Here is a 26,347-nt window from a genome sequence, read left to right as displayed (position 1 = left end):
GAACGAAGCAGAGACCAGGAGCTCCTCACTATCCGCGCTGAAGCTGAGATCGCTCACCAGCTTTGTGGAACGGTACGCGATGCGTTAGTGTACATGTTTTTGATGCGTACGTTACACGTCTCATTCTGACGTCACGTGTCTTTATGGGATCTTACCTGGATGTGTGTGAACGCACTCACAGATCCCGGAAAATCACCGGCAGTGTGAATGAACCAAAATCAAACATTCCTGGGACAAATCCCGGGTCACAATATCTGTGTATTTTCCTGAATCTCTGTGTGAAAGGGGCTAATGATTCTTTGTCTTGTATTTTCAGAACGCTGCCGTAACCAGCACTGATTTGATCAACAGAAAGCTTAAGGAGTATATATCCATGAGGTAAAGAACATTTCCTAGAGACCTGCATGTTTGCCCAGCCATATTGGCCCTGTTCCAAATCCTAGAGAGCTGCATCACTGTCTAGATTGGCAGCATCTTGACAGAAATGTAACCTGAAGTTGAAACAAAGCTCTGTCACTCACTCAAACACGCACGCACACACACGCATGCCAGCACTCATAGTTCATTGAGATTGTCGTAGATTAGCTACGACTAATTATGTTGCTACTAGGGCTGCATGATTATTTGCAATAAAACTGAAATTGCGATATGGTTTAGTGCAATTTATGAGATCGCAAAGGCTGTAATTTAAATAAATAAATAATTGCCTTGCATGCCTCAGAGTGAAGCGTGGCACCGTGCTCTTTTACACGCAAACAGCTCATGATCATGTGATTTTAGTGTCTCAGAGTGAATCGGCTCACAGTAAATTCTGCTCCACACAAACCCCGTCTCTGCTCGGAGTTTGGGTCGCTTATAACGTGCATTTGGGAACGCAACAGGCACTTACTATCTTCCCAAACTTATAATGAAAAGCACATATACTGTAAACCTAAAAGCTCCTCAAGGTTTCCGAAGGAGTAAAAGCTTGATGGTTTAATGTTTGAAAATGAAGAAAATAAGTCAGTCATAAATATTAGTATTGTAATTTTAGTTTTACTGTTAAATAAAATATTTTTCATTATTGTATTTTAGTACTTTTTTTTTTCTTTTTTTACAGTGAAAAAATTACAATGGTAATATTGTTTGGTTTAATATTGTTTCGTAATTATTATTATTATGTTGATGTTTTAACACAATTTTTGGCAAACCTGGAACTTTTTCAAATCACACACATGTTAGTTTCTACACTAACAACTTTATAATACAATAATAAAAGTTTTGCGTTGAAAGCCTGCCTGTGATGGCTCAAAAATATTGCCTTGGTAGTCAGTTCACTAGAGTTTGGGACAGTCTAGGTCTTTTTTAAACCATTCCTTTATCTTACCTCTTCACATATGTGCTGAACTGTGTAAGCTTGCCTTATGATCAGTGTCCAATAATATGCGTGTGTTTGTTACAGTGCCCCCAGCAGTAAGACCGAGCCGTCACCCAAGACCTCACGACAGTCTCTCAGCATTAGACACACTCTGCTCGGTGGCAGCAGTAAGAGTCAGAGCCCCTACTCGCCCAGAAACGAACAGGAGAGGAGCAAAGGTAACACGTGGCATTGTGAAATGACACTGAAACCCATTGAATGTGCTTTGATCTCAGTGAAATGTTGATGTCAGCGATATGTCTCAGATGACTCCAGTCCTCCGAGAGATAAAGCCGCTTGGAGGAGAGGAATTCCAGGCCTGAAGAAGAAGCCTCAAGATAAGAGACCCGCTGTTGGCGTCACGTTTGGAATGAAACTAAATAATTGCCCCCCTGCACAAAACAACAGAGTAAGAGATGCTAGATATTACAAATGTGGTTCTGCGTCAAGCAAATGAATCTATTGCTGGTGAAGCTCATGCAAACATGTCAAGGTTACATTTCACTTCAAAAGCAAATGGGGGGGAAAAATAAATTGTATTTTTGCATAAAGTAAAATAAATTTGGCCGCACTGCACCATCGCCCGGAGATTTCTCAGGTAAATCTATTTTAGAACAAATTTTTGCATTGACATTGCTAGCATATTTCCCCCTCTAACGATCAATACAGTATATCTGAATATTTTACAATTACATTTTTACTTCATTGTTAAAAAAATAAAAAAATTCACTTTACAGTATCGATGAGGTTTTTCTTTAGTAAAAAGACTTAATTATCATAAAATGAAGCCTATCATGGACAATAAATGGTTCCAAAAATAGGATTAATTTTCTTAATGCAAAATTTCCTGTTCTTATTTCTTTTGAATTTAGAGTGAAATATGGCCTACCTTTTTGACAATTTGTAAGATTATATGATATTAAAAATAACACAAATTTCTGTCTGTTTTAGTTTGTACCCTTGATCGTGGAGGTGTGTTGTAAGCTGGTGGAGGAGAGGGGGCTAGAGTACACAGGGATTTATAGAGTCCCTGGAAACAACGCTGCCATCTCGAGCATGCAGGAGGAGCTAGACACTAAAGGCATGACAGACATTGATATCCAGGATGACGTGAGTGAACACTTTGCCTTGTGTTATAATCATATATGAGCTGTGGTACCATAAAGGCAGACCTGATCTATATGCTTTTATTTTGTTCAGCAGAAGTGGCGAGACCTCAATGTGATCAGCAGTTTGCTTAAGTCCTTTTTCAGGAAACTTCCTGAGCCTCTGTTTACTAATGGTGAGACCCGCGATCGCATAGAATAGATGATTCTTCCGGCTTTATACAAAACACATGGAAAACTGCACTCTCTAATAGAGAGAAACTTTGATCTAAGCCCTATTTTCTCCACTTGTGGAGGAAGCACTCCTCCTAGAGGACGAGAGTAGTCAGTTTATAGGGTCATGGGAAACCTGAAAAGATGTAGGAATTTTGTAAAATTTTTGCAGGCCTGAAAAATTTGTGGAAAATTATAAAATCTTAAAAAAGGTCAGTAAATGTTGCTTAATTTTTTTATAAGTTCTATAGTAAATCTTTTTTGCATGTTCAGCAGAAATATTCCTTTGCTATAGTAACTTTTTGAATTTAGGAACCTGATTAATAGACTTCAGGAGTGTTCTAATGATGCCTGTTTTGCTCTGATCATAGAAAAATATTCCAACTTTATTGATGCCAATCGAATGGAGGACCCTGTTGAGCGGTTGAAAGCACTGAAGAGACTGGTACAGATTATCTGAAGGCTGCTGTTGATTTACTAAATACTGATGTTTACTAGATTGGAGGAATAGAATTCCTGTAATCAGCAATAAAACAGAATGAAATAAATCATATTTACGGTGTTTATTCCTCCCAGATACATGAATTACCAGACCATCATTATGAAACACTCAAGTACCTCTCTGGACATCTCAAAATTGTCTCTGAAAACTGTGAGAAAAATAAGGTATGCGCTTTGCAGATGTTCAGTTCATTTACCCTGTGTAGGTGTATTGAACAACCTGTGACAAGAAATGCTAAATTAAGCTGTTTTTTTGCTTAATATTACTTCACTGTAAATGATCAAAACATTTAAATTATATCATTCTTACCAGATCATTAAAACTTGCAGTGCTGTCACAGCTTGTCTGAAGAACCCGGAAGCACAGATGCTTGTTGTGTGATGTCAATCATTTCTCCTGTAGATACAAAAAAAGCTTCCATTAAGAAAGCTTTCAATTCCTTTCTATTTAATTAGATGGAGCCACGTAACTTGGCCATCGTGTTTGGCCCAACCCTTGTCAGAACCTCTGAAGACAACATGACGCACATGGTCACGCACATGCCTGATCAGTACAAGATCGTTGAGACTCTCATTCAGCAAGTAAGACCATTTTCCTTTCATCTCTATAAATTGATGTCTGAATTCTGCTGAACTTTGTCTGATATTCTCTTCTACAGTATGATTGGTTCTTCACAGACGATGGAGATGAAGAGCCTACGGTGAGTGTGTAGCTTCCTGCCATTCTCCTCTTGTGTGGATTTCTTAGCCCTAAACAAGCATCTCCTTGCAATCCTTTCCAAAATCTAGTAATTGAGACTTGGCTCAGTATAACTGTTGAGTCTCTAAGATAACACTGGTCAGGATAACGAAGCGTCGTCCTCAACATTTTCTCAGTTTCCTTATGGTCCCATTTCCACCTGGTATTAACATATATATTAAAACGGGTCCAATGTTTCTTGAAAGCCCCTCAGCGCATTCAGATGTTGTTAGGGACTTAAATGGCCACATCGCTTTTGTAGAGCAAATTCATCCCAGACAACATCAAAGGACTGCCTTCTCTCTTATGAGGGCAGATTCATCATTTTTCAGACCCTAAGCAGCGTTCAGACCTGATGCATTATTTCATTTTCTACAGAACAAAAGCTGCATTACAGGTACATCTGATACTAGGGTGTGAGGCAAGTGCGAAGCTTACTTTAATAAGGCTTCATGCAGCTTTGCATCTTTATGCAGAATCGAAGAGAGTCACTTTAACTTATAGCGTACAGTGCACAGGTCGTACAGCATACAGTGCTTCTTCTTTAAATGGCTGTGGTACTGGTCCTTGAGTGAAATCCACTGCTACTAAATACCAACTCGCTTTGTCTTTCAAAAAGCTGAATACAAAATCAACAAAGAACTAATAAACTAACCAATTCCACTATTTTCTGCTCTTCACTTTCATGCAGTAACAGACTGTAAACCTACAAGAAATTGACCGAATTTATTTTAAGTCGTGATTTGCTGGAAAAGAGAACACAGATTTATTGTCACTTGTGGACCAACTAAGGCCCCAAGGATTTGCATGGTTTACATGGCGGTTGAAGCTGCCACTGCTCACGAAACACATATTCTTTGCATTGAGAACAGTGTTTCAAATCGATTTTAAAAGAAAATATGTGTCTGTTTGGCAAAGCTCATACATGCACATGCTTAAGTCTGCACTTAATGTTTTCGACATGCCTCATATCACTGACATGAATTTGTACCTCTCCTTCCTTGTGCATGTCAGACCACCATGGAGCACGAGAGCACCGTTCAGTCTCAGCCTGTGCCCAACATTGACCATCTGCTGACCAACATTGGCCGCACTGCTCCATCGCCCGGAGACGTCTCAGGTAATCTTGCCTTCATAGTCCAACAGTTCCAGGCCAGGGATATGAGTTTAGAAGAATGGATATTATTTAAAACCAAATTGAAACATTCAGAGTGTTCAGATGTTGGTGTGTGTATGTGTGTATATGTTCACTCTCTTAGTATATTTCAGATGAATAGCAGATACTCATGCTTGCCATTTAGATCTGTCAATGTTTAAAGCAAACAAAAGCAAGCTTGGCAGAAATGTATTGATGCATATGTAAAGGTGAACTATTTTAGCAATTTCGCATTGGTCAAACGTATTTGATGAGCTGCTTGAAAAATTGGATAAAATAGTTCCTTTGTTTGTGAAGCTTATGAATCAATCTATTTCATTACATTTTTTCTTTACCTTCAGCCATTGTTTTTGACCAGTTGCCTTTATTTCAATTGTATGATTTCTCCAGAATTCTCCTTTTGCTTTGGTTTGTATTGGTTTGAACCTCACCCATTGCCATCCCTCCCTAATGCTTTAGTCTCTGTTATGACTCCACTCCTCCTTTTCTTTCAGTTCTTTTCCCTCCTTACCCTTCTCTTGTGCTAACCTGGCATGTTCTTTCCCAAAAGAAATGGAAAAATCTATGATAAACCACCAAAGGTTTACCCGTCTGACCCATCTTGTCTCTAGTGTTTTTCTTCTCCCTTGTCCCTGTCCAGCACTGCTCACACATTACCCAATCTTAACACAGGCCAAGTGGGCGGCGTCTATCACTCGGTGATGTCACTGATGGACTCTGTAATGTCTGTGATGGACAGCTGGGACTGTAGGAAGAAGGAGGAGTGTTGTCCCCAGTGTAGCTGCCTAGTCTGCAGAAATCCCCGATTCTTATAAATTGAAAGTGAATCCGGGACAAACCCACCAGAAAACAAAAGAAACAAAAAAAGAGTGTCAGAGAAGTTGATATTTGTCATCGTCGTGTTGCACGTTTCATATCTTATAAGACTATTATTAACAGAGAGGATACAGAGCTGTGATGGTGTAATGTGTCTGAAAAGCCTCTTTGCTGTCTCTCGTTGTCTCTGAAGCTGACCGCATGGAGTTCTAGCATGGTATGGTCTCCAGGATTTCTTCCAGTCATGTGACATACAGTAACTGTCATTGATGATGTCTGAAGGGGTGTGGTGAGGGGCTGAGCCGGCTTAAATCATAAAGCTCCCGATGAATCTCATACCATTCAAAACCATTAGTATCTCTGATGGAGAGTGAGCAAAGGGGCTTTTGAGTGGTGAAGTAGTAACTTGCTTCCTCCTCGTAGCTGCTCTACCACCTTATATCTTTAGCCCCTTTAGCCCCTTTCTGCCCTCCTGTCATATCTGACCCTTGTTGTCCCTTGTCATAGTCTCTCAGTGCTTTAATTCATTCTGCATCTCCATGTTCTGCACCGACAAGCTGATACCGTTCAATACAGATACGATTCCCCAAGTGACTGATTTTACCTGTAAACGTTCAGACTGGCGCGATTCGCCGTTGCATAGCTACCATTCAGGCGCTGTGTAACCGCTGTAACTTCTCATGAAAATAATCAGACGTGATGTGGCGGCAACTAATGAAAGAGCAGACTGTGGAGGACTAGCAAAGCACAGTACAGCTACGTGGCGACCTCCAGTGTAAACATCCTTTTAAAATGTTCCTTACTCCACAACAACTTCACATCTCTGCCTGTCTCATTAAAAAAAACACCTTATTATCCTTCAATTCAAACTTGTCGCAATTAGTTAGCTAAATGATCACAATTATTTGAGCTTATAGTTGCTGTGCACTTCAATTCTATAACCACATATTGCCTTCCAATTACTAGAAATGCCATGAAATATATTACATGGTAGGCTACAAAAACACAAAACTTAACATCCTATCAAACGTTTCATGTTTCCAAGTGAATGAGTGACAATGTGCATGCACAAAGCATATAAACCCATGATGCAATATAGCCATCTAATGTAGGTTTACTAAAGTAAAGATTTAAACGTTCTTAGCCGTTTGCAAATAACAGCAATATCCAGTTTCCGACCAGATTTGTTACAGTCCTCGTCCCCTATACATAACTGTAAGGATGTCTATCCCGGCCTTGGTTATGTCTCTTGAGTTAGGGAAAGAATGCCTGTAGACATGTTCTGCTGGCTGTGTGTGTGTGTGTTTGTGTGTGTGTGTGTGTGTGTCAGTAATTGGCGGTCTCACTGTGAACAGGCTGTCTATCTGTGTGAATGTGTGCATGAACTGCCTCCTGTCTTACTGCACACTGCTGGGTTCTTGTCATCACTCATTCCTCTTTCCTCCATCTCTCTGTGTTTGATGGCTTAAGTGTGTCGCCTTCATCTCTCGGATCTCTACATGACTCCACTGTTTGTGCTGTTCCGCTGCTGTTGTGGTGAAGGATATTTATATTTCAGTCCCCCCTTGTCTCTGGCTCTTTGACCCCTCTGTATTCCACTTGAAATGGCCTACTTACCTTTTTCTCTCCCCGTTCCACTAGATTCAACTACCAGTGACTCTGCCAAATCAAAGGTGAGTACTTTCTCTTGAGATAATTACAAAATCACCTTCTATGAAAGAGGAGAGGACTCCTGCTTCAAAAGCCAATTCCCTGAGATGTGGGATAGATCACAATGTATTGTAAACTTACACTTTTCTTTATGTGCTTGGTTCTGTAGCAGGGTTCCTGGGGATCTGGTAAGGATCAATATAGTAGAGAGCTGTTGCGTTCTTCCATCTTTGCTAGCCGCAAACGCAAAAAACCCAAGGACAAGCCTCAGCCGAGCAGCTCTGATGATGACCTGGATGCTTGTTTCTCCAAAATGAATCTTCCGGTGCAAAATGATCCAAATTGGCCTGCTGATGATCAAACCGAAGATGCTGAGAGTGAAGTTGGGCTCGATGACCAAATAAAAAGGACTGAGGATGATGACCAGAGCCCAGGAGAGTGTCTTGACCTCACCTCTGAAAACAAGCAGCTCATCTCTGAACACTTGCCCCGACAAACTTGTCCCTCACCTAAAATCATTACATCACCCAAATCTAGTTATCACATGCAGTTGACTCGCCAAAGTTCCCTGTCTGATCCTCCCTCCAACTATGATGATGGTTGTGTCTCAGATCTAGGCACACTTAACAGCACCAGTTCCCAGGCCTCAGTACCAAGGATGAGGCATGGGAGAACCCCAGGCCACTGGATGGAGAATACAGGAATGGGCCCAGGAGCAGAAGTCTGCTCTATCACATCAGATTACTCCACCACCTCCTCCATGACTTTCCACACAGGGGTGGAGTCCGTTGCCCTCAGTCCAGAGGTGCAGTCTGTTGCTGAAAGCCGCGGTGATGATGCTGACGATGAAAGAAGTGAACTCATTAGTGAGGGACGGCCAATGGAGACTGACAGTGAGAGCGACTTATCAGTCTTTGCCGGCGGCCGAGAAAGCGGGCCAACTGAAGATAGCATCCAAATGGAGGGCGGTGTCACACCTTTGCAGGATGTACCAAACCTCATCTCCTCCCATCGGATCATCGCGTGTGATACCCTGGCACGCAAGAGGGGGAGTCGGCAGAAGACGGACAGCGAGTCTTCAGCAGACGGGAGCAGAAGCGACAAGGAGTCTTGTCGACTATCACGAGTGCTGGATGCAGTCAAGGGCCGTTCCACTGGCAGTCTTAGCTCTTCCTCTCGCAGCGAATCTGAGCGCGCCGAACCCATGTGGCGAATCAAAATCACCGACCGGTTAAAATGCCGACTGCGGACATCAGCTGACGACATGTTCGGGGTGGGTTCCCAGCGCACCAGGTCCCCCGAGACTCGAAGTAAACGGAAAAGCAATATCCGCCGCAGGCACACCATGGGTGGTCAGCGGGACTTTGCCGAGTTGTCAGTAATTGGGGACTGGCAAAGAGTCGAGGGCAACGAGCTCTCGGCCATGGATCGTTTAAAGCCCAAGTGCAGTTCGCAGGACTTCTCCATCAGAGACTGGATAGCTCGAGAGCGACACCGCACCAGCAACCCTGAAGTTAGCCTGGACGGGCTGGACCTGCACCCTTCCCGATCACGGGACCTGTTATCCGCTGGGCCCTCGCACTCCCACTTGGGTCAGCTCCTCAATGGAGATGTAGCGGCCGCTCAGAACAAGAGCCTAAGCCTAGCCGCGGATGCCCACCCTCACAAACTCTCTGGTGCTCAAGTGGTCCGTTCCCGTTTCTATCAGTACCTGTGAAAGTGTGTGTGAGTGTATACTCGTGTGTGTATATATATATACATATGAGTACACATTTTATGAGTGTCTGAGTATTGACATGTTTTAAGGTACCGGAGTGATGCTTGTAAGCCATGTTGGCGTCAGCAGTAGAATGCTAGTCGAATGTCATGAGCGAGAGTGTGTGTGTTATGTTTGAGATCAGGAGAAAGTCAGTATGAAATTGATGTTGAGCATTCTCTGGACAAGGTGGAGTTGCAAGAAATATTTTTTAAAACATCCTGTGACATTTCCTTCTGTGAATGAAATTACGTACAGACCCAATGTTGTACAGTGAACAGAGGCGCTCTCACTGTAGGCCAACCGAAGTGCAGTATTGATGGAAAACTGGGTGAGCGAGTTCCAGTGAAAATAGATTTTAGATTTGAGTGTAGAGTTAAGATGACTGAGACATCACATAATGGAGCAATTGTAGTCCAAATGGCTTGGAAGATGAAGGCAGGTAACAGAGAAATAGGCTGAGCAGGTAGGTCAATAGTCTGGAATTGTAGGATGTTGAGAAGACTAGTATCTTGAACTTTGACAAGATTCCTTTTATTGGAAAGTGTAAAGAGGCCCCTGGTGTTGTGATAGATCCTTCAGTAACCAAAACAAGAATGTATCTGCTTGTTGTAATACTAAACAAACTGCCATTTTCATTTATGAACTGTATATATTTCCCCTTTCTGTGCTTTTTGTTTATTCTGCCTGTGTTTGGACTGCTTTGCGTGCTGTGCTATGGAACGGTTACCGTTTCCTTTTCCTTTTTAAATGCAATGCATGGCAGACACTCAGCAGTCAACTTTTTTTTTTTACATAACGGAAGACAAAAAGGAATTCAAAACTTCCCTCTGATGCAGTTTGCTGTGTACATGTTGATGTTTGTTGTACTACGACTACGAAACATGATTACCGTCTTTGGCATAAAGCTGGAAAAAAAAATATGGGAAAAGAATGGATTGTTAAAGAACAAATCAGGTGTCTTTGGATCATGAAAGTGCCTCATAATGAATACTGGTCTTGGGTAGTTGAAGGTGCCACATCTCGCATACAAAATAAGTTTCAAAGATTTGTTTTTTTTCTTCACCTCAGCCAGACTTCGTTCTTGGGAAAAATGAGAAGCTTCCATTCCTACATCATTCCTCCTGGGTCTTAACACTATTTTAATGCATTATTGTTTTAAGTTTTGCATTTGGTATTTTAACCAGACTTGAATTTTAAATATTCCTGTAAAATAAGTAACTTAAATGTACATATCTATTACATGTTTTTAGCTGCTCCTCTTCCTTTGGTCATCTTCATAGCATCCGTTTCTTTTTGTAAGTATTGTACGATACAGAGGTGAGGTTAAGGTTCCTCTCGTGTGAACAATGCTTCCCTAACTGTTTGTATCATGCTGGGTCTGCACTTGTGGTGGACACCCATTGTAAAACACTGGAAAATAAACCCTTTTTGTCTGATAAATAACTAGTGTTGGATTATTTCAGTTTGAGGCCACAAGGGGGCAGACTGTCATTGCATGATATCGGTGATGGCTGAAAACAAAACAGTCCAATAAAAACGAACCGCATGAATGCAGCTGTATAGAACCGTGCTGTATATTGCTTTTAAAATGAGTAAAGACACCAAATAGCTTTCAAAATGCTTTATGTACAAGGTACACACGTAGGGAACAAAACAGTAATTTACACATCAGTGCATCTGGTTACAAGACAGGATTTCACTTACAACAATAAATTCAGTGGAACCACATAGGAACATTCAAGCTGTCAAAAGTAATGACATGGATACATTAACACAAAAGAAACCATCTTGCCACCATGCCAAATTATATAGCAAGAAAATATATTCTATGCAAAACGTTCTCCAAAGACCTTCGTAACCGTGTATGACAAAGAAAAGAAAAAAACACATACCTGCCCCAAAGACGCTAGTCCTATGAATTTTGAATTCACAGTTAACCTACTGTATTCATTTACAACTTCACCAGTGCACAGGACTGTAAAGAAAATGCTCTTGGCAGGATTGTGGCATGGTTCTTAGTCCTCTCTTTGATAGCATAAATCGAATCTTTTTTTTTTACCAATCTGGCCATAAATGATTTGTCCTACCTCATGGACTGCCTGTTGAGCAGGGTTATTCCAATAAGGCACAGTGACTAAATTAATATCCATAGAGATTTGCAGCTGCACTCGTTGAAACAAAGAAGACTAACCTTTTGAGAACGGGCCGATTCACTAATAAACAATATGGATGCTGCTGTGGATCATTACTACAACAGATACATTTGAAAGCAACTGCTTTACTGTAGCACATTTGATGCAACTAAAGGCCTTGTGAAACGATCACAACAAATCCCAGTAAGAATTTTTATGTGAATGATTTATGCTCCAATTTTTTTTTATTCTTACGTAAATTGCCACATTCAGCTGACACATGAAATGGTTTTATGAACATTTTGCACAAATTTGTTCAGCACTAACAGGCCTGATAACTTTGACATTGACGACAGAAACGAATGACATTTATACCCAAATAGAGGCCCTAAACTGTAATAACTGGATTGAACTCAGAATGCTATGCAGCCGGGGAAATAATTGAGTAATTTGCAGCTTCGGTACTCCGGCCAATCATTCTTCTGTATATTGTGCTGTCATCTCTTAAAGCTTTCTGTAAGCAATGCACGAATAAGAGAACGCAAGCGAAAGAGCTCGACGGTTCGTCTGAATCACTCCAGTTCATCCAGTTTTCTCACACTGTGAGTATGGAATGGTTCAACGTGTAACCTCCACAGCTTATTTTATCACCAAGTCATTCAAACTCTTTCCTGGATCCAATGAGCCAATCAGAGTTGAGGGGCGTGGTCCACGCGGAGGCTCAGGAGAGGCCATCAGAACTAACATGGGAATGGAGGAGGGTGTAATGGAGGGGAGGAGTTTGCATATTGGGCTGTAAGCTGGCTTGTGCTGGATATGAATAGGACTTTAACCGTCATCCTCGTTGTCCTGCTCCAGTTTCTCTTCAGGCGGTATCTCTGGTGGTCTGAAACACTCCACGAAGAAGTTGACCAGCGAGTGACTTAGATGTTGCTGCGAGTCTATCGAGTGAAGGAAGTGACCTTCATCTGGGTAGATCTGACCAAAAAAGAGAAGAAAAAAAAGTATGCAATTGCCTCACCCACTCAAGTACTACCCTAATGTGACGGATGTCTAAACGAAACAGGATGTTCAATGAAAAATGTGTGTATTACTCATGTGAGAAGTTTGTATTTGTACTCTATGAGCCACAAGATTTGAGGTGTCATTCATGTTTAGGGCACAAGTGGTACAGAAAGAGTTATTAACATTTAATAATTAGTCAGTTTGTTAGTATGAGCAATATGTTTGTTGCAACAAACACCACTAAAAAGACGAAACACGAGTCATTCGCTGAGAGCTTTAAATAGTGTATGAGAAGCTCTTACCTGTAATGTATAATTAGCCTTCTCATTTATCAAATTGGTGATAAATTTGGCTGTGTGCTGAAAATGGACTTTCTCTGTGTGAACAAAGAAATGTTACACATAATCTTTTCTCCAGTGAAACCGATTTAAGAAAAGCATGTATTTCAGAAATAAACATTACCGTCAGCCGTCGGGTGGACTATCATGAGTTTCTTGTCCCTCAGTTGCTCCATGTGGTCTGATAAATGTGTCATCTGAAAAATAAATAAATGAAAATACAAGCAATGTGTCATATTTATTAGACTTGAGCTAGAACCATTCTGTGTTGGTGCACATTACCTCATACGCTCTCTTATTGGACTGCGGTAATCCTAAATAGCGTTCAGAAAACGCAGAAGCTGTGGGACAGACGTAACAATGAAACGAGGCCACCCCTTTTATTTAAAGAAATGAAAGACAGGATATGACATCATACCATATAAAGAGAAATCAGTGATGGGGGAGATGGCGGTGCCACACTTGATTTTGAATTTGAACATGTTTGAAGGTTCATCCGAGCGCAGGAGTCGGCTGGTCAGATATCCTCCATATGCCTGAGGCAGACAACAACAACAAAAAGGTTATTAGTCATGCGTGAACATAATTGATGCTGAATGATACAGTCGTGCATTTCATCAAGAGAGAATATTAATATGAATCCAACAATGCAGACCACCTGAAGGCAACTTGAAATCAAAACTTCACTTACTGACGACTTTCTGGCGGAGTGAATGAATCATCAGTGTGTGTTATTACAAATAAACAAACATTTTCTTGGTCTAATGTGATATAAAAACCAATACCAGCATTTTGTCAAGCTACCCCACTACTTGATGGAAAAATAGTAGTATGATATAGGAGAATATGGAGCTCATACACGAGGGAAAAAACTCCCAAATTGAGCAAAAATATGCAATTTGGTGCAGTTGTTATCTAAATGACCAAAAAGTTAGATACTTTTGAAAGCTTGTAATGCAAATGAGATCTTTTAAACCGCATAGCTGACAAAAATGCATATAGATATCAGTTGTGAATCGAAATCTTCCAATAATATGTCTTGTTTTATAATCAAAGCTCTGTAGTTTTATTGTGGGGACGAAACATGCAATACAATGATCGAGGGATGAACAAATAAACGTTCCTTAATTGTCATATTTGATATGCTTCATTCCAGTAAGTGTTCTTCTTGAAATATTACTAGCAATCAGTGCTGTCAAATCGATTAATCACATCGAAAATAAAGTCTGTTTATATAATATATGCGTGTATATGATTATATTCATATAATATTATACATTGTGTGTGTGTGCATATACACGTATATTTGTGTGCGTATATATATATATATATATAATCCATAAATATATATATAATCCATAAATATATATATATATATATAATCCATAAATATATATATAATCCATGTCTGTGTGTGTGTATACTATATATATATATATATATACACACACAGACATGGATTATATTTAAATATATATGTATTTATAAATATGTGTATATATACAGTATATATACACACAGACATGGATTATATATATATATATATAAATAACACACACACACACACACAAACATATATATATATATATATATATATATATATATATATATATATATATAAATACAAACGTTTATGTTAGATGTGATTAATTGCAATTAATCGATTTGATAGCATTACTAGGAATATTCATGTTTTTTTTAATGTTTACTTTATAAAAATCAGTAAAGATGTCACAGTAAAAATATTTTTTTTGTCAAAAAACAAAGGTGGACATTTTTACAATTACACTAAAAGGCCTTTTACTTAATAAACAACTATTAATCAGATGACAAAAGGCATGTAGCAGATTGTGTCACAGGTTTTTCAGCTAAGTTTGCCTCATGTTGACAATATAGAGGCGTTTTCCAGTTCAATCAAATATGACAGCATAGGCTTTAAAGGCTTATAAGGTAGTATCATTACTACTTGTAGTCAGTTATTCCCCAGCAGTCCACAAGCAAACGCACCTTTCCATAAACTCCTATTCTTGAGGTGTCAATGTACGCCAACTGTGCTATATTCCTGCAGAGAACCACAGAAGACATAACCGTGAAGTAAAGAGTCGTTCAGCACTGATGCTGCTTTACTGTAGCTGACGTCGAGGATCTGACCTCAGAGCTTCCAGCTGGTCTCGCTCCTCAAACTCTCCCAGTTTCTTCTTCACGCGGTGGAGGAGGTTCGTGCCCTGAAACCCACTGCCGCGGCCGTCCAGGCGCATGACTATGATGTTGAAGGAGCTGACCAGAACCGTGGTCCAGTCCACCTGAAACTGCTCCGTCACCACCTGACCACCGGGGGTGCCGTCCCTATCACAGCGAGCACATCCGATCAAAGAAAGGCCTCGAAACAACATCACAACACTTTCACTGCTGCTTTATATGCCTTCAAATACCTGCTTAAAACTTACTGGCTGAATCTTATAGAGAATTATCAGGGTCACATTTCACCCCAAAACAAAAGGAAAAGAAACGAGAAGAAAGAAAGAATAAGAAAAAAAATGAAATGATATAGATAAAATGTCATATTGGACACGATCTGAATTCATATATATGTAGAGAGAGAGATGTTGAGAGTAAAAAAGAGAACTGGATGGAGCAGAAGGAAAATAATCTCACAATGCAAAAAATAAAATCATAATGGCCCTAAAATAGGCACAATTTTCTTCTTTCTTTCATTTGATTTTGGTGAGAAAAGGCCCTGGTGCCTTTCATGATGTTCACTAATGCCGTCAGTCTTTCTCACGCTCCTGAGAACATCGCGTGCGGTTGTGTTCATGCATTCTGTGTGTATCATGTGTCAGTTACTCAGTGTGTGTAACACTTACACCAGCAGCAGGACGGGGTAGTGAGCCGTCTCTGTAAACCCAGCTGGCATCAGAATCTGTGTGTTCAGACCTGTGCAAATGATGGAAAGGTTACTGTGCTCTGTCAGTCATTGGCTTATATATATATATATACTGATTCTATAAGATACTCACTGTAATCCTCTACGGTGATCTTCCTGTACTCTACTATGGGCATCTGTGTGTTGTTCACGGTGGTGTTCAGCTCATCATTGGTCTCCACATTCATCACATCTGAGGGAAACCATAGATGTTCAGAGAGATACATCGAAATGCTATCAAATATACACTAGTTTGGGGTTGGTACGATTTTCTAGCATCTTATCCTCACAAAGGCTTGATTTATTTAATCAAACCGTTTTCTACTTTACATATTTAAATGTATGTTTGGGTACAGTATGTTTTCCATAAGAAGGTCGACAGAGAGAAGTATTAATATGGGAGTCGAAATGAATCTGTTGTCCTCCTTCCTTTTCTCTCCTCAAGGGGTCGATGAGAATCACTGCTAATTCTTCTGGACACAGTCATTCTCAATTGTCTTCCACATCTAAGGACATGGTGTTAAAACAATTCGTCTGACTGAATCCGATAAACGTTGATCTTACACTTGAGGCGTTTCTTGTAGCGTTTATGTTCGAGCACACCTCCGCTGATAAAGCGCATATCTAGGTCTTCTATCGTGTCTTTCCAGTAAAACAAGCTCTCGGCGTCAGAGCTGATGAAGTGAATGAGATAGTGTAACAAACAGAGGACTCACACTCATACTTCCCGTCTCGGGTGCTGTACACGGCCGTGTGTGGCACAACCGGGCCTGGACAGAAAAAACACACAGAAGAATAGTGTCTGACTGTGGACTGTGTCATGTCATCCCATCTGGACTTCCTTGTGTAGCTCAGCATCTGTATTACTGTTGTGTGTGTGTGAAATATTATATCATTGTAGTAACCTATTTCGGATAAAACTGTCTTTAATTGACACATAACAAAACTTTACATAGTAGTGGCCAAAAGTGCTGTCTGGGAAATGTCAACTTTATTCAAATGATCAAAAATGTGTTAAAGATTTTGCAACCAAATTGTTTTATTTGTGATAATGCAATAAAACATGCCAAATTGTGAAGACATCATTTTTGGCCAGGCTGTCATACAAAGAAATTATGAACACATGCACAAACAAAGACAGAACCAATGAAATATTAATAACTCATGCTCTAGTCACTGTATTTTTCTGTGCGCTATATATTGTCCTCATATTTGGATGGTTTAATCGAACTTCTAGGGTCATTAAAAACAAAACAAAAACTGGTAGATTATAAAAAAAATAGATATAATATTTTTACCATTTCTTTATTTATAAAGCAGTTTCATTGCAATGTACACATGGCGATTTGTATGTAGCCTATATATATATATATCACATTTGTGGTAAGGACCATTATTTTTCCCCAGTATTTTTATCATTTGCATGCACTGACCAAAATGATAAGAATATTGTGATATAAATGCTTATGTTTCCCACCTAGTAGATCCAACTAATGTTCAGTGTCACATGATCTTTCAGAAATCATTCTGATATGCTGATCTGCTGCTCAAGAAACATTTCTTATTATTATCAATGTTGAAAACAGTCGTGCTTCTTAATATTTTAGTGGAAACCAGGATACTTTTATTTGATTCGTTGACGAATAGAAAGTTCAAAAGAACAGCATTCATATTAGTTCAAATAGAAATCTTACGTAACATTATTAATGCTTTATTGTCACTTTTGATCAGTTTAATGCAACCTTTCTGAATAAAGGTATTTTTAATACAAGTATATCAATTGATCCCACAGTCCCAGGGATGAATCTGACGGTATGGCTGTGCTTGAATGAGCTCCATCTGGCACTGATAGAAGGATAATGTACTATAGTGATAATGTCACACGTTACCCAGACAGCAACATAGCGTCGGCCCAGATCCGGTTCACATGGACTCCACACGTACCAGATGTGGACCGGATCTGGAAAGAGACACTATGTTGCTGTCCGGGTAACCGCTTCAGCTCCAGTTACATAACTGATGAAATGTCTATTATAACACAAACCGTTCTGACTCTAATAGTAATGATTAGATGAGCTCTGTTCAAAGCTGGGTTTGGGGTTTTCAGGAACTTATGTTCCCTCACCTGTGATTAAAATCACTTCAGCACGTGAACTAGAGTGACGTATTGTTTTCGAATGCGACAATATGGTTTAGGACCACTGAAAATAGAATAATTATACAGCACTAAAACTGACCCAATGCTTGATTTGATCTACACAAGAAACAATCTTGCTTTGCTGAGGTCTGGGTGAAGCTTTGCTTCTCTGTCTTCATCTACTTAACACAAACACTGACCTTTTCTTGAGCTCATCAGAGTCTGCTAAACAGATCAGTGACCATGACAACCATGCTTTATTGTTGATAAAACACACAGCATGGAAATTATGTCATGACTAACACACTTAGATCAGTGCGAGTCAGTGAGGCAAACTCTCAACTGTGCGCTACAGAAAGAGAAACTAGAATCTAACAGATTTAGACAATTAGGAGTGAATAAACGAAGAAATAAAACTAAACACTGACTTTACACCGCAATTTATCTCCAGTCTGTTAGTACTTCCTGCTGACCTATTATTGTGGTATGATCTATTTCAATAAAAATAAAACGTTATGCTTTTTAGTCAACGGTCTGGCAATGTGACTATCAGGGGTTCATTTAGCATATTACTTAGAGTAACTATTTGATTTTGTACAGAAGGATACGAGAGACAAAACCAGAAATGTAGGAGATTGGTTTCTTATGACAACGATCAATTATACAACATCTGACTGCAGAATGCAGCGATTGACCAATCAAAATCAAGTATCCCAGAGAACCATGTAATAGAGTGCAAAGTAAAAACGTACATTTTCTCGACAGATTTATATTGATAACTTCTAAAGATGATCGGTTCACATTATTTCAACTTATTTTGTAAATAATCATGTTTAACAACAGAATTTCTAGTGAAAACTACATTACCCATGATTCTGCAAAGAAATCCACCAATCAGAGAATAGCGGCAAGCAAATCATGCCAAAAGAAGCGTTCACCCACTCCCATGAAGCACTGAAAATGACGTAACAGTCTTCCTAAACTCTCAAACTACTTGCGCACACACACACACACACGCACGCACATACACACACACACACACACACACTTTCATGTTTTATGGAGACATTCCATAGACAATGATTTGTATACTGTGACAAACTGTATATACTATCCCCTAACCCTAAATCTACCTCTAAACCGAGCCATCACAGAACACTTTCTGCAGTTTTACATTTAAAAAAACATCACTTAGTGTGATTTACAAAACATGTCCCAAGGACAAGGATTTCTGATATTGCCAACGTTGTGGTATATATATATATTTGTCAGTATATATATACTGTCCCTATACAGTATATATATATATACATTTGATTCACCTCGTAAACTGGTTGGTTTGGTTCACGGCTTGTAACTCTTTAACAAAGACTTATTTAAAAATCCCTATGGGAAAAATCTTTCCGGAACCAAGGGTGCTGAGAAAGTGGACGAACACTCTTGCACTCTAAGTTTAAGACAAGATATTTACAGATGTTTTGCATAGTAAAAAAAAAAAGAAACCTTTGCAGTTGAGAAGGAAGTAGTTAGCATCTGGACTGAACGATCCACTGACGTATCCACAGGTGGATTGACAGGAAAGACATTGGCGGTTGAAGGATCCTGTGGTGTTGGCACTAAAACACAACACACCTCATCAATGCAATGCTTACAAATACTTCTCATTGGGTCACACGCCATGTATCATACCTGTAGAGGTGACGCCGTCTTGTATCATCTTCAGTACTCAGAAAGTATCTGCAAAGACATTGTTGTTGTCACAGATATCTATTCCTGATCCGTTACAAAAGTTGCAGATAATGGCATTTTGCTTTATTATAATTGCGACATTTTTACGGGCAATATGGACAGAATCCAGCATCTGGACCTTTTTCATGCGGCTGATCACATGCTTACACAAGTTTGGTGTCCTCGTTGTAGGCTAGAATCTGCGTCACGTCCCAGTCTCCTGACGTCAGGGACTGTAGTGTGTCTGCGCTGCTGTTGGGCTGAAAGAGACGACAACAGGAAGTCACTGCTTAGCGTGCTGTTAAACCTTTACAAGTAGCGTGGTGGTTCATCAGAGACGGCTCACCTGGGAAGTGGACATGGATATGTGGAAAAACTTCCCCCGGCCCCCCTGTGGAACGGCTCGGGTGAAGAACAACCTGAAACCGTCTCTGGAGAACAGCGGGGGTTCGTTCTGTGGAGAGATTCACATCTTCCCATCAGCGAACATTCGTTTGAGCAGCACCTCTCACACACACATCCCACACGTGTCTGTGTGATGCGTGCCTCACCTGTCTGTGAAGCCAGCTGTCGCTTTCATCTTCATGTTTCTGAAAACACACCGGAAGATTATTGCTTCCCTGTATAGTCCTTCATAGACAGTATATTTAACTGGCAAGCATTTGGATGTAACAATAGGCACCGTCACACATACAGCCTTTTCCGGAAAATGAACGGTCACTACGTCATTCACATCCTTCCATTTGTGTTATTTTATACTGTGATAATGAAGATGCTTTGCTAGTGTGTATGAGAAGGTACCTTGGTGCAGATGCCAGTGGTGGCTTCACATAAGGTCAGGATGGAGTTGTTCTGCGCTCGGTTCAGCCAGTTTACTGCTAGTTTGGTGCTGGTCGCCCACTTCACCATGGTAATGTAGTACTCTTTCCTGCAGAGAGGCTTGTTCAAATACTCATTTCAAAGAGTGTCAAATGTGTGTCTGTGAACTTTTTTTGTGTGGGTAAATGTGTGTTATTTTTAACAAAAAGCTCCAAAGAGATTTTCCAAAGCCATTCAAGCCAATGAATGCAGTCCATTAGTCTAACTGTAGCCTGTTTACAAAGTTTGTTAAATAGATGCACTACCTTTCAAAGCTTTAAGCGCAGTAATTTATTGTTTTAAAGAAAAGAATACTTTCATTCTGCAGGGATGCATTAAATTGATTAAAGATGACAGTTTTGAATTGACAGATGAATTTTCTATTTGTCACAGTATCACGGTTTCCACAAAAATATTAAGCAGCAGTACTGGTTTCAACACTGATCATATTTCTTATGCATCAAATCATCATATCAGAATGATTTCTGAAGGATCATGTGACACTGAAGACTGGATTCAGCTTTGCAACGCAGGAATAAATTACATTTCAAAATATATTCAAATTGAAAACCATTATTTAAAACTGTAATTATATTTAAAAGTGTTTTTTGTCAAATAAAGTATTGTGATAAAGAATTGTGACATTTGGTTGTCAGACATTACACCCGCTGTTTAACAGTCAAGGCAAACAATGGCTCAGAATAGTGAAGTTAGTTTTTAAAGGTTATAGTATATGTTGGAAGCCTTTTGATTTTGTTGTTTAATGCAATAACTGACATTCATGCATTTTTAAGGGTCCAAATACTTTTCGGGTCACTGTAAACTTGACTGAAGCAACAGATAAAGTTAGTAAAACATGGCGTATCTTCACCTGATTCTGGGGTCTTCTGGTTTTCTCATCCTCACTGTGTGTAAAGGGCCGTTCAGACTCACCACTGACAGATAGATATCAGGGTTCTCCTCCCCGGCCTAAAGAGAGACATTCGGTCAGCATTCATGACAAACACCACAAAATATACGCTCACTATATTTATCCATTCCGTTAAAGCTCAATTGGTACAGCAGGATGTTCATTGGTTCATTTCTTAAGATACATTGACTGCACTGTAAGATAAAACTGTCTGGCGAATGAATACATGTAAATCAGGTACTGCATGTTATGTAAAATGAGAAACATGCAGATGGACGGTTATTGCTTGCCATAACTATTATTAAACCTGATTTAGTTATGTCACTCAGGTGCTTAAGTTAACCCAAACTAGAAAAGTCTGTCATCATTTGTAATGCAGGCTGGGAGGATAATCGCACCATGTTGGTTTAGCAGAGGAAAATTGGTTCTCCCAAGGTTTTTTTTTTCTCCATTTCTGTCACAGATGGAGTTTGGGTTCCTTCCCACTGTCATGGCTTGCTTTGTTGGGGACACTTAATATTCAGCAATATTATTGATTTGACTGGATGAGAACTGAATTGAGCTGGACGACGACACTGCTGTTTTCTGCAGAGCTGCTTTATAGCGGTTTCAACTTAAAGCCCCACTGAAGTGCCTTGGAACGCGCAGCTTTATGATGTGTTGACGTAATTTCCACTGAAACAGGAAGCTGAGGCGGGACATATTGAATGGCTCCTCCCCCTTTTCAAATAAGCCAATAGTGTTTAGTTTACCTCACAGACTGCAAGTCGTACTTGACAGCACCATGGAAGCGAATCCTTAAGGCTAACATATTCATACTAAAAGCTAAAATAAAACTTACATTTTGATTTCAGGGGACCTTTAAGTTTTTTTTTTTTAAGGTGATTTTTGCAACATCAACACTGTTATTGAACTGAATGTTATCAACATTGAACTGACTTCAGCTGGAAAAGGCCACTATTGTGTTTTCTAGAGCTGCTTTACAGCAGAATTGAATTCTGTTTGCACCATTGATCATTATTTAGCTATTTATCACAGTAAAGCTGCTTTGAAACATTCTGTATTGTACAAAGCGCTTTAATAAAGGTGGCCTTAACAATTATTCACCATAACGTCATTCCAAACCCATACATTTTTCTTCAAAATGAATATATTTGTATACTTTATGTATGTGCATTTATCAGTGTTTAAATGCCATAACTAAATCTGTTCATCATATAAAGGGATCGCGTCTCTTCAGAAGACTTCTGTAGTGTAACAGGCTTGATTTAAATAGATTACTTTTACAATCTCTTTATGAACTTGCAAAGACATGAGTAAATGACGACAGAATTTTCAATTTTGGGTGAACTATCCCTTTAAATGTCACAATTAGGCCACCAATCAGATCCCATTTTTAAGGTCACAGTGTCATTGGAAAATACAGTGATTAACACACAATCAAGCCTTGGTTTAATCATGAAAAGATCCAGCAGAGATTTACTTTAGGGTAGCGGTACTCCTGTCCGCTGGGATACAGAGTGCTTGTGAACATGGGTATCTCCATCTTGGGCACCAGAGTGTCATTGATGGTGGCATATGCCAGTCTGAGACCATCTGGGGACCACCAGTGAGCGATGTGATTCTGGAAGATCTCCTCTGCAAGCACAAGCAAATGAACACACAAGTGTGTTAGACACTAAATTGAAGCTTTATGAAGCATTGTGCTATGAAACTAGTGACGCATGTCCTGAAAAGCTCCGTTGCATAGTGACCGTATGTCTATCGCATCCATATAGCCGCTAATATGCGTTAGATCAAATATTCTTTCAAGCAAACGCAGACAGAGGGCACGCTGCAAAATACGCAAGTGCAACATGTGCAAAAACAGCCTGCGTGATTTATCGCATCCATTTGCCTTTAGGCTCCTGCCTCGGGAGTCTCATCCATCACTCTATAAAGCTGACAGGAGGAACAACACGGCCGTCAGGCGAGAGAATGGGAAATCTGACAGCCGGTAACACTGCACGATGGACCCCTGAAGCTCATTAAGACATTATGTAGCCAGAACTAGACAAGAAGACTTTATAATCATTTTGTTATGTGCTTTTGTCATTTATTTTTAGAAATTTTCTAATGTCTATTTATTTTTATTTCTGTTTTAGTCAATTTTAGTACTTCAACTTATTTTATTTCAGTTAGTTGCCAGTTACATTAAAAGTTTTTCATCTAATATTTATATATATTTTTTTATGTTATTTTAGCTTTATTTCAATTACTGATTTAAAAAAAAAAAAACTTTTGGTTAACAATAACACTGGTTTCCATAAAACAAACATGGATACCAACCAAAACACCATTTTGTTATATGGAAAGGAGCAGCTTGAACATTCTTCAAAATATCTTCATTTATGTTCCATGATGAACACAAAGGTCAGTAAAAGATGAGAGGATTTGAATTTTTGAGCGAACTATCCCTTAAAGTCTGTCTGTTCTGATCAAATGCAATCTATGAAATGTGAAACCACAGGATGGCAGCAGAGATCTTTACACAGCAGAGAACAAACAGAAGTTGTAGTAGCATGTGACTAAGAATAGCCTCAGACTGAGATGTTAATTCAGGATAAAAGCAATTACTGGGCAGCGTGCATCACAAAGAAACCCGCAGGCAATGTACAGCAGGAGTGACAGAAGTACAGAACTGAGAATGACGAGGAGAAACCATAATCTCCATAAGGAAATGTGTGATTAAGGTTATATAATATTGGTCTGTTTGCATCTAATGCTCTGAAAACCAAACTGTCTTCGGCCGAACGACCGAATAACTGCACCAAGTTTATTACCCCCAACAAGCTTGAAATAACATTCTCATTACAAGCCACAAATGAAGGGAAATGAAGGCGGTAAATCATTGTTGGAGTGAAGGGTTGTGTGTGTTTCTGGAGAGAGACTCGCTCGCACCTGCGGGAGTGAGAGAGACCGTTCACATGTGAATGACTCCTGGTGCTACAGATGCAGAGCTCTTCCAAACGCCTTGAAGGATTTAGTGGCAGAACCAAAAAGCTACGCTCACGCTGATGAAGAGGTCTGATATGATAAATGAGCTGCTGCTGACCTGCTTTAAAAGTACAGACCGTCACACACACATACATGCACACACACGTTTACTTAGCTATCTAAATGGGGACATTCCATAGACGTAATGGTTTTTATACTGTATATTTCTAAACCTACCCATCACACTTCTGCATTTTTACATCTAAAAAAAACTTTAATTACTTTATTTTTATACCCGATTTACATATGAGGACATCCATAAAGGGAGGTTTTTGGAGATTTTGTTGCTTCTGGGTATAAATTTGTCCCTAAAATATAGTTAAGTAGGCGCACACACACACACACACACACACACACACACACACACACACACACACACACACACACACACACACACACACACACACACACACACACACACACACACACACACACGGTTTCAATGTTTTATGGGGACATATCATAGATGTAATGGTTTTTATACTGTACAAACTGTATATTCTATCCTCCCGCACTAACTCTACCATTACAGAAAACGTTCTGCATTTTCTAAAAATATTATCCGAAAAAGATCAGGTGGGGCATTACTTCTCCACAATTAACTGTACTTTCCAATTCATTCCAGATGGATGAAATGTCTTGAAAATTACTTGGAATACACATCAAATTATTGAAGTAAAAATGTTAATTAAAAAGCCCTCTGTCATATGTTTGTATCTCATCATGCTGTATTCCCACAGTGCAAATCAAGAGACAGGGATATTCGTGTGTGTGTGTGTGTGTGTGTGTGTGTGTGTGTGTGTGTGTGTGTGTGTGTGTGTGTGTGTGTGTGTGTGTGTGTAAACACTCAGTAAATATCACAAGAGGACATGACATGAACATAATCCAAATTCAAGATGAACAATCCAAATTCAAACAAAGTATTTTAGCACAAAATGCTACATTAATCATTATGAGTATTAAAATCTGGATATTGTGGGAGATTACACTTGAACACTATTGTACTAAGGTTTATCTTGATATTACATCCCAGCGCTGTTCATACACAAACAGAAGTGAAATAGATCTACATCATTAACAAGGACTGGAATTTGTTCAGTCCAATATGTCGTATGTTTAGCATTATGATTATAATCAAATTAAAATCACGCTGACAGTATGTCATTTTATTGTGGAAGGTTACATATTTGGCTGCTTTTTAAATCCTCCTGACTAAGGTATCGAACATCTACTGCTGTCAAAATGAACTCAGAACAGCCTTGAACGGGTTCAGAGATTTCTCAGAGTTCAGATCTGATTTCTAAAATCATTTCCCTTCATTTTTGTCAGAAAAGGTCCTTTGTTATTAGAATATGAAGAGACAAATGTGACGGGAAATTTCATTTACAGTAACTATTCTTCATTGCAAAGCTGCAAGAAACAAACCAGATGAACTTCACTTAAAGTACATGCTCAATAAATAATAAACAAAAATATTACTACTACTACTACTACTAGATCAGTAATAACTATTATAAAGTCATTTGACAAACATAATAAAATAAAACAAAAACAAATGATCCTGTTAAAAACATATTTATATAATACTGCACGGTTCATTATTATATAAAATTATTATTATCATTATTATATCAATCCAGATATATTTCCATATCTGTTATGTCCATTTCATCAGAGAGGTTCTAAAAAAACAAAATGGAATTTTATGATCCTAATATCTTGTGAAAGATCTGTAAACTTATGAGCAAAGCAGTATATTCCAGCAATGTAGTTTAGATAAAAGTAAAACGTACTGTATTCATTGAACTGTATTCAAGAAATGTGCTGAATATGATAGGTGGATCAGGCATACACATATGCAATAACCAGATCCTCTCCCCAGACTAAACACATCAGACACTCACAATCATGTCTGCTCTTTTATTACATACACACACACACTCC

General features: G+C 39.3%; 2 protein-coding genes across 9 annotated transcripts in view; one reads left to right on the top strand and one right to left on the bottom strand.

The window, feature by feature from the left end:
- arhgap21b (Rho GTPase activating protein 21b) overlaps window positions 1–10,949 on the top strand; it is a 54,046-nt gene extending 43,097 nt beyond the window's left edge. For both annotated transcript variants that reach the window (XM_079614219.1, XM_079614220.1), the window contains exons 14-25: window positions 317–378; window positions 1,442–1,575; window positions 1,663–1,805; window positions 2,348–2,506; window positions 2,600–2,678; window positions 3,087–3,160; window positions 3,292–3,381; window positions 3,673–3,798; window positions 3,876–3,917; window positions 4,970–5,075; window positions 7,569–7,600; window positions 7,747–10,949. In XM_079614219.1, coding sequence (XP_079470345.1) covers window positions 317–378; window positions 1,442–1,575; window positions 1,663–1,805; window positions 2,348–2,506; window positions 2,600–2,678; window positions 3,087–3,160; window positions 3,292–3,381; window positions 3,673–3,798; window positions 3,876–3,917; window positions 4,970–5,075; window positions 7,569–7,600; window positions 7,747–9,294 — 2,595 coding nt within the window. In that variant the 3' untranslated portion in view covers window positions 9,295–10,949. The remainder of the gene's footprint in view (window positions 1–316; window positions 379–1,441; window positions 1,576–1,662; window positions 1,806–2,347; window positions 2,507–2,599; window positions 2,679–3,086; window positions 3,161–3,291; window positions 3,382–3,672; window positions 3,799–3,875; window positions 3,918–4,969; window positions 5,076–7,568; window positions 7,601–7,746) is intronic.
- Window positions 10,943–26,347, bottom strand: part of dpp6b (dipeptidyl-peptidase 6b) — a 162,884-nt gene continuing 147,479 nt past the window's right edge. For all 7 annotated transcript variants that reach the window (XM_079614225.1, XM_079614222.1, XM_079614226.1 and 4 more), the window contains 18 exons: window positions 22,851–23,005; window positions 21,329–21,426; window positions 20,401–20,527; window positions 20,151–20,189; window positions 19,946–20,053; window positions 19,768–19,859; window positions 19,561–19,608; window positions 19,375–19,487; window positions 16,451–16,504; window positions 15,829–15,927; window positions 15,676–15,745; window positions 14,963–15,157; window positions 14,819–14,873; window positions 13,230–13,347; window positions 13,094–13,152; window positions 12,936–13,008; window positions 12,776–12,849; window positions 10,943–12,446 (listed from right to left, as the gene is read on the bottom strand). In XM_079614225.1, coding sequence (XP_079470351.1) covers window positions 12,297–12,446; window positions 12,776–12,849; window positions 12,936–13,008; window positions 13,094–13,152; window positions 13,230–13,347; window positions 14,819–14,873; window positions 14,963–15,157; window positions 15,676–15,745; window positions 15,829–15,927; window positions 16,451–16,504; window positions 19,375–19,487; window positions 19,561–19,608; window positions 19,768–19,859; window positions 19,946–20,053; window positions 20,151–20,189; window positions 20,401–20,527; window positions 21,329–21,426; window positions 22,851–23,005 — 1,727 coding nt within the window. In that variant the 3' untranslated portion in view covers window positions 10,943–12,296. The remainder of the gene's footprint in view (window positions 12,447–12,775; window positions 12,850–12,935; window positions 13,009–13,093; window positions 13,153–13,229; window positions 13,348–14,818; window positions 14,874–14,962; window positions 15,158–15,675; window positions 15,746–15,828; window positions 15,928–16,450; window positions 16,505–19,374; window positions 19,488–19,560; window positions 19,609–19,767; window positions 19,860–19,945; window positions 20,054–20,150; window positions 20,190–20,400; window positions 20,528–21,328; window positions 21,427–22,850; window positions 23,006–26,347) is intronic.

Source organism: Phoxinus phoxinus, assembly GCF_949152265.1.
Source record: "Phoxinus phoxinus genome assembly, chromosome: 5".
Classification (NCBI taxonomy): Eukaryota; Metazoa; Chordata; class Actinopteri; order Cypriniformes; family Leuciscidae; genus Phoxinus; species Phoxinus phoxinus.
The sequence above is the reverse complement of the archived record's forward strand: the minus strand, read 5'-3'. Positions and strand labels throughout refer to the sequence as shown.